Genomic DNA, 14941 nt, shown 5'->3' with positions numbered 1-14941 from the left:
CACTTGGCACAATGCAGTCAGGCAAGTACCGTTCTCCTGGCAACAGTGAAACTCAGACTCGTCCATAAGCGTGATCCGTCACTCCAGAAAACACGTCTCCACTGCTCTAGAGTCCAGTGGCGGCGTGCTTTACACCACTGCATCCGATGCTTTGCATTGCACTTGGTGATGTAAGGCTTGGATGCAGCTGCTTGAACATGGAAACCCATTCCATGAAGCTCTCTACGCACTGTTCTGGAGCTAATCTGAAGGCCACACGAAGTTTGGAGGTCTGTAGCTATTGACTCTGCAGAAAGTTGACGACTTCTGCACAGTGCTCCTCAGCATGCGGTGATCCCGCTCTGTGATTTTACATGGCCTACCACTTCATGGCTGAGTTGATGTTGTTCCCAATTGCTTCCACTTTGTTATGATACCACTAACAGTTGACCGTGGAATATTCAGTAGTGAGGAAATTTCACGAATGGACTTATTGCACAGGTGGCAACCAATCTCAGTACCACGCTTGAATTCACTGACCCATTCTTTCACAAATGTTTGTAGAAGCAGTCTGCATGCCTAGGTGCTTGATTTTATACACCTGTGGCCATGGAAGTGATTGGAACACCTGAATTCAATGATTTGGAGTGGTGTCCCAATACTTTTGGCAATATAGTGTGTGTGTGTATATATATATATATATATATATATATTTAGAATTCATTAGAATTCATAAAACCATTACCGGCCAAGTGATGAGTAACACTGTTTCATATGCTAGCCAAAAGGATTTTTAACAAGACAAGTCCCTGTATTACAAAGCACTTATTCATTAGCCCATCTCTGAATGTCGCACTTCAAACCCCCCAGAATGATCCTGCTGTATATCTGCTGGGATTTCCTGATAATACTCAGAGTAAAACTGAAAAATATCTTTCTGAATTAGTGCTAATTCCTGTTGCCTCATGTGGTGATTCTTACAAACCCAAAACTCAACCAGACTCAAGAACTGCAGGGTGTAGCTGAAGCTCGTAGTGTACGTGATCACACAGCTGGATCCCGTACAGTAAACTGAAGTTTGATCATCTCCTCAAGGCGATACCAGCATACACCACGTCATTCTCCTCTTTTATGTTCTGCATAAAAACACAGTACACAGATTTCATAAAGTCTTCTAAATGAAAATGTGGCAAATTAATCTTAAAAGATTGATTAAGTGATTATAATTTTTTCTCTAATAACTGTAATCAGCACTGTTATTAGAATATGTACTAATGCTAAGCAAACATGAAGAAGGAAATACCATTAATCTTTACACCAGGGGTCACCAACATGGTGCCCGCGGGCACCAGGTCGCCCGCAAGGACCACATGAGTCGCCCGTGGGCCTGTTCTAAAAATAGCTCACCATAGCGCCACTTACCAGTGAGCTGCATCTAATTTTTTTTTTTTTTTGTTGCTATTATTTTTTAAATCACACTTGCATTGGTGTGAATTTGAAAATGACAATATTTAAAAATAAAAAAAAATAAACTTTAAAAAATGTTTCATATTAGATTAGAGCTAGCTGGTCTCCACGGCAACCGTTGCCGCAGTGAAGGTGAGGAGATGATTTACCTCCGAAGACATGGCAGAAAAAAGAAAGAAAACATATAATTTTCACATTGAATGGGAGGAAGAGTTCTTCTTTACCACTGTGAAAGATTCCTGCGTGTGTCTCATTTGCGGGGCGACTGTGGCGACAGCAAAGCGGCACAATGTGGAGAGACATTTCCGAACGTGTCACGCAAACTACCATGCTAACTACCCGCCGGGCAGCGCACTACGAGTGGAAAAAGCCCGCGAGTTAAAGGCGGGTTTGTGCAAACAGCAGTCTTTTTTCACGAGACCGGTGAAAAACTCCCAAAAAGCAACCGAAGCCTCATTTAGAGCTACACATTCCTTGATTAAGAAAAAGAAGGCATTTTCAGATGGGGAGGTTTTCAAAGAAGCAATGATGATAATTGCAAAAACTGTGCTTAAAGACGAGAAATATGGAAAGGATGTAATCTCCACTCTCTCCGATGTCCAACTGGGGGCAACTACAATGGTTAGAAGAGTGTCGGCTATGTCCGGGAACTTGGCCGATCAGCTGGACCGGGATCTGGCGAAGTGCAGGTGGTTCAGCATCCAGTGTGACGAGTCCGTGGACAGCAGCAGTACAGCGCAGCTGATGGTCTTTATCCGGATGGTGTTTGATGATTTCTCCACAAAAGAAGAACTTCTGACACTACTGCCCCTAAACACAACCACCAGGGGAGTTGACGTCTATAACGCGGTGAAGGAGTTTTTCGTGGAGAAAAAGGTACCGTTGGAAAAGCTAGTATCAGTGACTACCGACGGGGCTCCTGCTATGATCGGCCGTCATACAGGATTCATCGCTCACTGTAAAGGTGACCCAGAGTTCCCAAACTTCATGAATTACCACTGTATCATTCACCAGCAGGCGTTATGTGCAAAGGTGATCGGCTTTGGGCACGTCATGACTCCCGTCGTGAGGATCATAAACAGCATCCGCTCCAGAGCTAAACAGCACAGAACATTCAAGGTGCTATTGGAGGAGCTGTCAGCTGAATATGGTGACCTGCTGCTACACACAGAAATCCGATGGCTCAGCAGGGGACGAATTTTGCTTCGTTTTTTGTCACTTTTCGGTGAGATCAAAGAGTTCATGCAATCCAAAGGCGAAGACACCTCGCTGCTGGAGGACACTGAGTGGACACTTGACCTTGCATTTTTAACGGACATTACTGGGAAACTGAACCATTTGAACTGTGAGCTGCAAGGCAAAGGTAAGACTGTTGCTGACATGATAAGTGCTTTAAATGCATTTAAAGCCCAGATGAACATTTTCTCTGTGCATTTACAGAGAAAAAAGGTGCTGCACTTTCCCTCTGTGCAGATGGTGCTGAAAGACAATGCTTCTGCATCTGAGACTTTTGACAAAGTTGCAGAAAAGTACTCTCAAGTCACAAACAGACTTGGGCAAGAGTTTGAGAACAGGTTTTGTGACCTTGATCAGCTTGAGCCATGTGTGTCATTCATTTCCAATCTTTTCATGAACGTGGACACAACATGCATTGCTGAGCAACTAAGTGCAACGTTCAGCTTGGATGCTGGACAGGTGGAAATCGAAATTGTAACATTGCAAAGTGACATCCACCTCAAAGCCTATCAGGCTGCACCAAACTTTTGGTGCCTTGTTGACACAGAAAAGTACAGTGGTGTATGCACAGCAGCTATGAAGGTTGCCAGCCTGTTTGGTTCAACCTATCTTTGTGAATCTGCCTTTTCTGACATGAACTTCATCAAGAACAAACACAGAACACGCCTCACTGATGCACATCTGCAAGACTCACTCAGAGTTGCAGTGTCAAGTTACACCCCAGATTACAATACACTAGTGAACAGCATGCAATGCCAGGCTTCCCACTAACAGACAAAGAAACCGATACCAGATGTTCTCAGTGGCAACATGGCAGTTGAATTCAGTTATTGAAAAATTGTGACAAATGTGTTTGTTAAATGTAAGATATGATAATTTTGTTAAAAATGCTGTAATTTGGTGATACGTTCAGTAAAATCTGAAAGTTGATTTTTGTATGTTACATAATTGATAATCTGTACAAACATGGTGCAACATAGTGCATGATTTATTAAAAATTGTTATTGGCTAGTGAAAATGTTGTAGAAGTGATCATTTGAAAATGTAAATACTTGAAGAGATTTATAGAAATGTTGCATATTGATATTTATCTGTTTCCTACCTTGTTAAATCATTGTTGATAATTATTGTGAGAAATCATTAACATGATCAGTGTCTTCACATAGATGAATATCATTAATTATTAATAATGACATATAATTAAAGTTAAATTGAGCAGATTTGTTATTTCAGAAGTGTGTATCAAACTGGTAGCCCTTCGCATTAATCGGTACCCAAGAAATAGCCCTCAGTTTCAAAAAGGTTGGTGACCCCTGCTATAGATAAAGTAATCTACAAAGTGCAGTCTAACGAAAACAACTGTTTTGCATAACGTGCCGTTTGCTGTTCTCGCGTTTACGAGACTTTGACCAGCGGATGTCGCTAGCGTGCCACGTCCTTCTGCTCCGCTGCTCTGCGCATGCGTAGAAGTTTCTCATTATTATGAGAGTTTCTCGTTATTATGAGAAACTAAGTCATTATTATAAGAACGTTTCTCATTATTATGAGATACTAAGTCATAATTATGAGAAAGTTTCTCATTATTATGACTTACAGAATTATATTTTTTTACTCAATTGTGGCGGAAACGGGCTTCCATACATAGCAGCTTTTAGACATTGTTCTATTTTTTTGTTATAAGCCAGAAATGACAAGGAGGCAGCCTCAGGCTATATAAAGTCAGTGGAGACTGTTGGATTGTTACCCCTGCATCTCATATTTTTTCCTTCAAGTCAAGACACAATATCAAAAACATCAACCGATTCTAAATGTCTCTTGTATCATTACTACATTGAAAAGCAGTGGCGTAGCGTCTGGGTATGCACGTGCATGGGTCCGGGCGATAGATTATAGACTAACTTACACGAGCCACAACGTTCAAAAACAACAATTTTTTTTGCGCGCGCGATAGTTCGCTTCTTTAACTCAAATCAAAGTCAACTGGATGTTTCATTTGCATTATATCCGTGCAGCATGATGACAATTTCGACCCAAAAGCACATTCTTTACACGAGTGTTGCCGGAAGTCATGCTCTCGCTGATATCTGATGCAAGCAAGGAGTTTGAGCGCGCGCATGTATCTGATCGAGAGCAGAGCCATTTGTGTTCACGCATCACTTGGATGCGCTCTCGACGTTTGTCATTAAATATCGCCATAGAAACGGCCTTAAATAAACTATACAAAAAGGGTGAAGATCGTGTCTGAAAGCTCCGATCGATTTTTTTATTGGTTAAAATCAATGGAGAATATCTCGTATTTTTCCGTGGGTACTCCAGCCCCAGAGCACCCACGGGATCGGCGCCTATGCATGCCATGTCTTAGCGAACGATCTGTCGTTTTTAAAGTGGGTTTCTGAAACTGCATGAAGTAATGTCAGTAGTACAGAATTTTAAACGAGTCATATTGGTTTTCTGAAAAACGGCTACATCTGCACATTTTAACTGCACAAGATGTGAATAATTGTAACTCCTACACTCGCTGGGGAGGATACTTTGTATTCAACGAAATAAAATGCACATAAAACGTGATTGAAACGTAGGCTATATACAACCCCAAATCAGAAAAAGTTGGGACAGTATGGAAAACACAAATAAAAAAAAAAGTAGTGATTTCTAAATTTACTTTGACTTGTATTTCATTGCAGACAATACAACAGCACATTATTTAATGTGTTCCTCATGATTTTTAATTGTTTTTTTTTTTTTTTTTAAATTTTTTTTTTTCAAAAAAACAAAATTCCTATTTTGGTTCTTGCAACACATTTCAAAAAAAGTTGGAACAGTAAAGCATTTACCACTTTGTAATGTTGCCATTCCTTTTCACAACACTTAAGACGTTTAGGGACTGAAGACACCAAGTGATGAAGTGTTTCAGGTGTAATTTTGTCCCATTCTTGCTGCAAAAAAGTCTTAAGGTGGGCAACAGTACGGGGTCTTCGTTGTCGCATTTTGCACTTCAAAATGCGCCACACATTCTCTATAGGAGACAGGTCGGGACTGCAGGCAGGCCAGTCAAGTACCTGTATCCTCTTCCTCTGCAGCCATGACTTTGTAATGTGTGCAGAATGTGGTTTTGCATTATCTTGTTGAAATATGCATGGACGTCTCTGGAAAATATGTCTTCTTGAAGGCAGCATATTGTGCTCCAAAATCTCTATGTACTTTTCAGCATTAATGGTGCCATCACAGAAGTGCAAGTTACCTTTGCCAAGGGCACTGACACAACCCCATACCATGACAGACCCTGGCTTTTGGACTTGTTGCTGGTAACAGTCTGGATGATCCTTTTCTTCTTTGGTCCGGAGCACACGGCGTCCATTTCTCCCCAAAAATACCTGAAATACTGATTCATCTGACCACAGTACACGTTTCCACTGTGTGATGGTCCATCCCAGATGCCTCCGAGCCCAGAGAAGTCGACGGCGCTTCTGGACACTGTTAACATAGGGCTTCCTTTTGGCACAGTACAGTTTTAACTGGCATTTGTGGATGTAACTACGTATTGTGGTACTTGACAAAGGTTTGCCAAAGTAGTCCTGAGCCCATGTGGTGATATCGCTTATAGATGAATGACGATTCTTGATGCAGTGCCGCCTGAGGGATCGGAGATCACAGTTGTTCAGCTTAGGCTTGCGCCCTTGTCCTTTACGCACTGAAATTCCTCCACATTCCTTGAATCTTTTAATTATGTTATGCACTGTTGAAGGTGAAATAGGCAAATGTCTTCCTATCTTTCTTTGAGGAACATTGTTTTTAAACATTTCCATAATTTTCTCACGTATTTGTTGGCAAACTGGCGATCTTCGGCCCATCTTTGCTCCTAAAGGACTAGACCTTTCTTGGATGCTGCTTTTGTACCAAATCATAATTACAATCACCTGTTGACATCACCTGTTTCAAATCACATCCTTATTTAACCAATTTACCTGATTACTAGCCCTAAATTGCTCCTGTCCCAACCTTTTTTGAATGTGTTGCAGGTCTGAATGACAGGAAAGGATGTATATTTACAAATGAAATTAAGCTGACCAGACAAAACATGAAATATTTTGTGTTCACATTGTCTGCAATGAAATACAAGTCAAAGTAAATTTAGAAATCACTACTTTCTTTTTTTTATTTGTGTTTTCCATACTGTCCCAACTTTTTCTGATTTGGGGTTGTAGCTTAGAGAGAAAAAACTTAGTACATTTATTAGGTATAAAATATGTGCATTAAAGTTTGTGACAGAATAATTAATTAATAACTGGAATAATCTGAAATGATGCTATGATCATTCTGAAATTCCAAAGCCTGAGTCGAATCGGTCGAATTCAAATTTGGACTATGCTGAAAAGCCGTTTTTTGAATTTTTTTTAAATAGATCTGCAATGCAAAGTCATAATGTGAGCGCATATAGTACTGTAGTGCTGTTTGTGTCATTCCTCGAAATGTGTGTACCATTTTTGTCTGCTTGTTTTATTATTCATATTAAAGTCCTGGGACTCATTCGCATAAGACGCAATACACATTGCTTCCAGTTAGCTCTGTGGTGTCAGTCTTTAAAGTTTACAAATATCAAGTCCATACCTCCACCTTGCACACTACTCTGTAGTGTGGTCAAAAACTGTGTGCTTCCCCACTACCAATACACACCTGTTGTCTGATTACTCAGGTGCCCTTAATATACAGTACCAGAGCGCCACCCAATGGACAAATATATAATTACATTAAAATGGCTTTAAAAAAAATAGCCAACCAAAATATCAAAGCAGTGTGTACTGGATCAGTTTAGCAAATAATGTTTGAGTTTCTGTTATTGACAGAGGTGGAAATGGTATGGATGTATCATGTTATGAAAGGTCAGCCAGAACATCTATCTACTCTGACATAACCTCAAACTATTTCACATTTTTAAACAAGACTTTAATTTTGCTTTAAAACAAGCTAGCATAAATTTGTCTTTCAGATTTTTTTTAATCTAGTTAATTAAGATTAGATCCTTAGCTTTCTTCTCTGCTATTAGTTTCCATGGTCTTAGTAATTTCATTTTTTTTTTTTTTTTTTTTTTTTTTTTTTTGTTGGATGAAAAAAATGCTTTTTCACTGATTCACAAAGAAATGGAATTTTTTTTACTCACAAGTATGGTAAGATATCTGTTAAAGATCTATTAATCTGGAAAGCATCTGCTGTGTTAAATCAAATCAAACTCTTAGAAAAAGCAGTTTTACATACATTCTAAATCTTAAATATCGTAACGACATCTTCTAAATGTCTATATGACATCTAACAGGAAACATCTTAGGGACATGTTGCAGATGAGAAAACACTCTAAATACATTTTGCAGACAAACCTGACAAATGCACTTGAAATAAAACACCTAAACAGTGTCTTGAGGTGTGATGACCAAGGAGGAAAAATTGATGATTAGCCATTTAAAAATAATGCACACCTGAGGTGTATTTTTCTAATAATTAAGCGACCTGTTGTCAATTATTCCTTACTTTGTTCCAGAGTTTTTATTACATGCTGAAAAAAAGAGGAAAAGACAGTTTTATTCCCTGACCCAAACAGATGTAAAAGAACATCATTTTCCATAAATTTATAATGGTAATAGTTGACATTAGATTTTAAAGCACTAAACAAAAAATGAATCATTGAATTTGTGACAGAACTTTCTAATGAATGAATAATGAATGTCTGAGTGAATGTGCAAATCTTATGCTGTTTATTTGCATGTGTGTCATGTATTATATTTTGAATCTAGGCATTTTTTTTTTACACCTCAATTTTTATGATCTAAAGTGAAAAGATTAACATTCTTTCATTTGTTTATTTTTTTAGGCACGTCTGGTGTTGATACAGACAGAGTGTCAGTGATGGAGGGAGATTCAGTCACTCTACACACTGGTGTTAAAAAAACCCAAGAAGACAGCATGAAATGGTATTTTAAAGACATCCGCATCGCTCAAATCAATGGAGATTCCAGTAAGACCTGTACAGATGTTCAGTGTAAAGATAGTGATGAGAGATTCAGAGGCAGACTGAAGCTGGATCATCAGACTGGATCTCTGACCATCACAAACATCACAAACACAGACTCTGGAGAATATACACTGAAGATCAGCGGCGGCAGCGGCCATGAAAAGATCTTCAGTGTCACTGTTCATGGTGTGTCATTTAATTTTTGTTTAAATGCAGGTTTTATGTGTTTAATCACTTAATATCACATCATTAATTTGTTTTTTGAAGCAGTTACAAATAGAGCTGCTTTCCTCTTTACCTGTAGCTGCATCAGAACAGTATTAAATCTAAATTGTCTTTCCATTGGCAAGATGCTGAAGCTAGAGGTCATCACGGTTCCAAAAAATCGTACCCAAACCTGAAGTGACCCGTAAATGTGCCCAACAGAACCGACGTGGACCCGTCTATTATTTTGAAAGTTGGACTCAGACCCGTGAAAAACCAAGAAATGCCATAATGTTAGTGGTGCAACAGATCACAAAACTCGTGGTTCAGATCATATTACGGTTTTCGAGTCACGAATTGGATAATTTTTCAGATCAGCAAAAATAAAAAAAGAATAAATAAACAAAATTCAAATAAAAATGGATTTTATAAAGACACAAAAATTTTTCTTCCCATTTATTACTTAAACACTTTAAGTCCTTTGATATCACTGCAAAACTCCTGACTAATAAAATTCAAACATTATTAAAGACAAATAAACAGACAGTAAAAATAATACACAAAAGAAAACAGAGATAAATACAATAAACCAGTTACTAATATTTAGGTCTAACAGTAGTATTCAAGTACAGAAATATAATTACTAAATATAATTGTAATTACACTGCATGAATAGTATTCATTGTATAAATTAAATATAGATTAATCATTGTTAGAGTTGTTTGACAATTAATGACATCATAAGAAACTTTGTGTTCCCTCAAGAAACTTTGTGTTCCCTCAAGATATTTTGCGTTCCCTTGAGAAATTATGGCAGAATTTTCTAATGAATGAATGAGAATGGTGAATGTTTGTCTGAGTGAATGTGCAAATGTTATGCTGTATCTTTGCATGTGTGTCATGTATTAAATTTTGAATCCAGGCATTTTTTAACCCTCAATTTTAATGATCTGAAGTGAAAAGATTAACATTCTTTCATTTGTTCATCTGGTGTTGGTACAGATAAAGTGTCAGTGATGGAGGGAGATTCAGTCACTCTACACACTGATGTTAAAAAAACCCAACAAGACGGCATGAAATGGTATTTTAATGACATTCGCATCGCTCAAATCAGTGGAGATCTCAGTAAGATCTGTACTGATGTTCAGTGTAAAGATGGTGATGAGAGATTCAGAGACAGACTGAATCTGGATCATCAGACTGGATCTCTGACCATCACAAACACCAGAAACACAGACTCTGGAGTTTATCAACTGAAGATCAGCAGTGGCAGTGACAGAAGTGGCCATGAAAAGATCTTCAGTGTTACAGTTCATGGTGAGTGTCATTTAATGAATGTTTAAATGCAGGTTTAATCACATAATATCACATAATTAATTGTTTTTATTGCAATTACAATTAGGGCTGCTTTTTCACTTTATGAAGTTTTATTAACAAAGTTCTTGAGGAACACGTTCAAATGATCAATCCAATCAACACATCTTTCCAATCAGCATGAGAGGATGCCTATAGAAATAAGCAGTTGACTCACCTACGTTCCCCCTCACTCTTGGCTGGTTCCTACCACAGCCAGGAATCTCTGGGACTGAGAGACTGGGAGCTCTGAGCCCTCCCCTCGGACAGCACACCAAATATGCATAACCTTACTCTGTCTGATGATTTGTAAGTGTGAACTTGTGAAACCTGCAGCTGCATCAGAACAGTATAGATTCAATCTAAATTGTCTTTCCATTGGCATGCTGATAGTTTTAACAGAGAAGAGAGGCTGATAAAGATAAAGAGAACCAGCAGAGCGGGGAGAAGGTGCAGATGATGTATTCAAAATGCAAATGTAAACTGGAGGAAGCCCATTTACTTTTATAAGTGAAAATAAGACTTTTAAGATCAATATGCAACTAAACTGGGAGCTGGTATAGTTGTGGTGGCATGAATATGTATTATAAAGTCAAGACACGAGCAACTGAATCCAATAGATATTATTATTCACACTCAAATTCTGCTATAGTAACAGCAGTCAGAGAGCTAATTAACACAATTTCAGTTTAATTTGTAAAAATTATGTTTTATTGAGTCTTTATCTCCAACAAACAAGCAGTAAGAGCTGAAGAAGGCAGACATTACATTAGGCAAGTTGATGATGTAAATCTGGGTATCGTGACCCTTCAGAACAGCTTAAGAATTTAAAATTAAAAAACAACTGTAAGAAAAAATGAGGACATTGAAGATCTCGAAGAAGTTTATTGTGTCGTAGCAATGACAAAGTAGACAAAAAACCTTGGGTTCGTCAGAGTCGTAATGAACCCAGAACATCCAAATGTCAAACCTTTTATCCCATTAAAGTTTACTACTCTTAATGTAAATAAACCCAGCATTTAAAAGACGTCTAATAGCCGTCCAAACACAACCTTGATGTCTAGGCTAAAACCAGACAAAATTTGGGCTGTCAGTGAACATTTAATAGATCAAATGAAACCAGACACCTTGTAATCATTGTTGACTTTGCTTACATGATGGAATATTATACATCTCGCATGTTACTTTGACAAAAACAACATGTAACCAAATTCAAAGTTAGCTTGGCTAGAAGTGAGTTACTCATAGCCAGACTATATCAGGTCTATACCTAGATGGTGAAAGGACTATCCTGTTGTGGTCTGTAGGTAATGAAGTTGTGACACCCCATTGTCTGAGATGGTTCACAGGGTCCCTCACCTGTTCCCATTCTACAGTTGATGACCATTAAGTCAGAATGCGATCATCCCAAATGATGCAGAAACAACAAAAACATTGACTTTCTTCTTCTCTATGATGATTAAGCCATTTGGGGAAATGAGCATGATCAACCACCAATCTTTGAGTGGAAGTCTGTCATTTCTTACATAACTTTTTCCCCAGAACAGTCCCAGGTTATATATGCCATATTTATTCCTAATTGGACAAATGGACATTCTAAAGCTTTTTCAGAAAAAAAAGAAAAAGAAAAAAAATTTGCTTTACAGGTTGAAAATCAAGAAAGAACTTGTATGAGATGCACAATTACACGTATTTTCAGTTTTTCTGTTGTGGAGTTTCTTTTCCCCAAAAATATCATTCAATCATCTGTTGGTTTGTGTTTCAGGAGTTTCTGCTGCTGAACGAGATGAAATGAAGAAAAAGGTGAAGGAGGGAGAATCTGTTACTTTAGATCCTCATGTAATGAAAACCCCAAATGTGATGACGTGGTATTTTAATGACATTCTCATCGCTGAAATCATTGGAGATCAGAGTAAGATCTGTACAGATGATCAATGTGAAGAGAGATTCAGAGACAGACTGCAGCTGGATCATCAGACTGGATCTCTGACCATCACAAACACCAGAAACACAGACTCTGGAGAATATACACTGAAGATCAGAAGCAGAAGCAGCCTTCGTCGTCGCCGCAGCATCAGCATCAGCAGTGTAAAGAGCTTCAGTGTTTCTGTCATTGGTAAGTGTAATTTAGTCATTCAGTCATTTGGCAGTGAAAACACCTTTACATTGGAATATAAAGAAAGAGGGTCTTGTTGCATCTCTTTATTTTAGTTGCTCGATGACTTGTCACTGATGCGGCGGTACTTTTGACTTCACTGTATGAAAGTGTTCACCTTTAAACAGAATCAGATTTAGATTTACTCTCTCAGGCCGTCTGTTATCTCATTGTGTGATGTTATAGATCAATCTGACAGATATATTCACACTAATGACTGTTTCTCTTCATCTGTTCCAGATTCAGGTCTGTCTTCAGGTGCTGTAGCAGGAATAAGTGTTGCTGTTGTTGTTGTTGTTCTGTTGGTGTTTGTAGCTGCTGCTGTGATTTACCGTCGCCACAGGAACTTCAGAAATGGCAAGTATCACCTACAGATAGATACTATAGTGAGAGGAAAACATCTTTATTGTGCAATATTAGTGTTTCATTATGTGTGTGATTTGTTTTCCAAAGCAGACATGGGGGAAAACAACAACAGAGAGTTTCTGTAGAAAGTCCCATCAACGAGGTAAGATACTGCACTACTGTAGTTTGTCTTGTAACTATGAAATTACATCATTCAGATCTGTTGATTTGACAAAAACTTCCTGATAAGAACTAAACATTTCAAACCTAATTCACTGATCAATGACAGATGTGCTGATTTCTGTAGCTGTTTATTTTTCTCATTAACCTTCTGTGATTCGTTGTTCTCTTACAGATTCTTAATGACAGGGGAAAAAACAGGTCATATAATCTAAGAAGATCGCAACAGCTTCCGCAACATTATTCCCAAATGAAATAAAAGGAAAATGAGCGGAAAGCCGGAAACATGATGAAATGCTTATTAATAAGCTCTTATCTTTACTTATACTGGAAACAGAGATAATATTAACTGTGGTGCTCATTTTTCTAGCTGGGTATTAATTTCTAATTTTATCATAAAGCAAGCTTATTTGATATATGCACTTATGAACCTGCAGTACATTTAATTTTTTACCATATGCTTTTACGCAGTTGAATTGTGTATTAAGAGCTTTTAAAAAATAATTGTTTTTTGCATCAAAAAACATCAAAACAAGAATAAATTGTCACTGTTTAGAGCTTTCATTGTTCCTCAGAAGTTGATAACATTTTCCAGTCTTTGAGAAAAGAAAAGAGCTATAATATCTGTAATGTTTATTAACAACTTTGAAACTTGTATGGCAGCACAGATTCTGGAAGTTAAAGTCTTCTTTATTTTCTCCATAGGGAAAAGCTTTTTTTTTTTTTTTTTTTTTTTAAATGATTCTGTATAAACCTTTCAGACAGAATCGCTGTGATATCTAAAATTAAGGTTCTTCTGAAGCCTTCAGTCAGTATTCAGGATCGGTAACAAAATCCAAATTCAGTATTAAGAACTACATATAATACGTCCAGAACTAAGGCTGCTGAAAATGGTTATGTCACTATTCACTGTTGCACTTTATTGCACTATTTCTCATGAGCTTTATGATGTGTATATTTTCACTCTGTTTGGTTTTAAATAAACTGAATATACTGAAAAAAAAGTTTCTAATCAACTGCAATTATTCATACAAGTAATAGTTTATTTTTATTTTGATACCCCCTCAATTAAAATTGAGGCTTTTACATGATTTATAGATGTATATCGGTTTGGTAGGTAATATTCAATTTTCAGTTCAATTCTACAGTGATTTATTGGCGTCACAAATATTTTTACATTTGTATTTGTGGGGTTGCTGCTTATGAAACAAATGGAGAAAAAAAAAGAGAAAAAAAGCAAAATCAAATTCAGTAAAAATATGAAAACTGTATTTAACAAAGAAATGTAAAATGGAAGGCATTAAAAAATAAAATGAAATATTGCATAATATTCATCCTTTTGCCCACCAGATGGCCCCAATACACCAGATTCTGGGAATTTACTTTTTTACAATCCAGTTCAGAGGAAAGAATTGGTAAGCAAAGCCTCTTTTCACCATCACTTAACAATTAGATCACACATATTTTCATTTTTACTGATTAAAACTCCAATATATGCCACAATATTTATGAGATCTGTTTTCTTCGTTTATTAAGCTCTTGTAGATCTGACGTCATTGACCAGAAGAACAGCAGCAGCCGCAGCAGCCACGCCCATCAGAGCAGTGACGACCAATCAGAGCACAGCTTCAACAGAATCACAATAATGGGCGTGGACTTCTGAAAAACAAATGCGCAATGATAAAACATAGTTTTCAACCATCTGACTTTAGCTGTCACAAACTCAAAATTAAAATAAAAAAGACATCTGCAAAAACTCCTTTTGTGCTTCACAGAAGAAGAAAAATCAAACCTGTTAAGAAAGTCATGACTAAATGCTGACAGAAGCTCACTCATAATTTTTGTCATCTTAAGTTATCAGTCTCAATAAACAAATTAATTAATTCAGTGTATAAATGCATCAGCTCTGTCGTACCTGCACATGTGTGACAGAGTTGAGTGATGTCCAGATGTTGAGTCTGGTTGCTGATGGGATTGTTCAGCACACAGCTGTAGGTGTTTTTATCCTGATATTCCAC

The 14941-nt window shown here is 37.5% G+C and overlaps 1 protein-coding gene across 7 annotated transcripts in view; it reads left to right on the top strand.

Moving 5' to 3' along the window:
• Window positions 1-14941, top strand: part of LOC127519775 (carcinoembryonic antigen-related cell adhesion molecule 1-like) — a 74907-nt gene that overhangs the window by 18943 nt on the left and 41023 nt on the right. For 2 of the 7 annotated variants that reach the window (XM_051907335.1, XM_051907332.1), the window contains exon 2: window positions 8546-8872. The exons of 1 other annotated variant lie outside the window; for it this stretch is intronic. In XM_051907335.1, the coding sequence (XP_051763295.1) occupies window positions 8546-8872 (327 nt within the window). Of the gene's footprint in view, window positions 1-8545; window positions 8873-9892; window positions 10208-12008; window positions 12360-12638; window positions 12756-12851; window positions 12907-13098; window positions 13430-14941 lie in introns of all 7 variants that reach the window. 4 more of the 7 variants (XR_007931890.1, XM_051907333.1, XM_051907336.1 and 1 more) reach the window with 4 other exon arrangements.

The sequence above is a fragment of the Ctenopharyngodon idella genome, chromosome 10 (assembly GCF_019924925.1).
Source record: "Ctenopharyngodon idella isolate HZGC_01 chromosome 10, HZGC01, whole genome shotgun sequence".
Taxonomy (NCBI): Eukaryota; Metazoa; Chordata; class Actinopteri; order Cypriniformes; family Xenocyprididae; genus Ctenopharyngodon; species Ctenopharyngodon idella.
The sequence above is the reverse complement of the archived record's forward strand: the minus strand, read 5'-3'. Positions and strand labels throughout refer to the sequence as shown.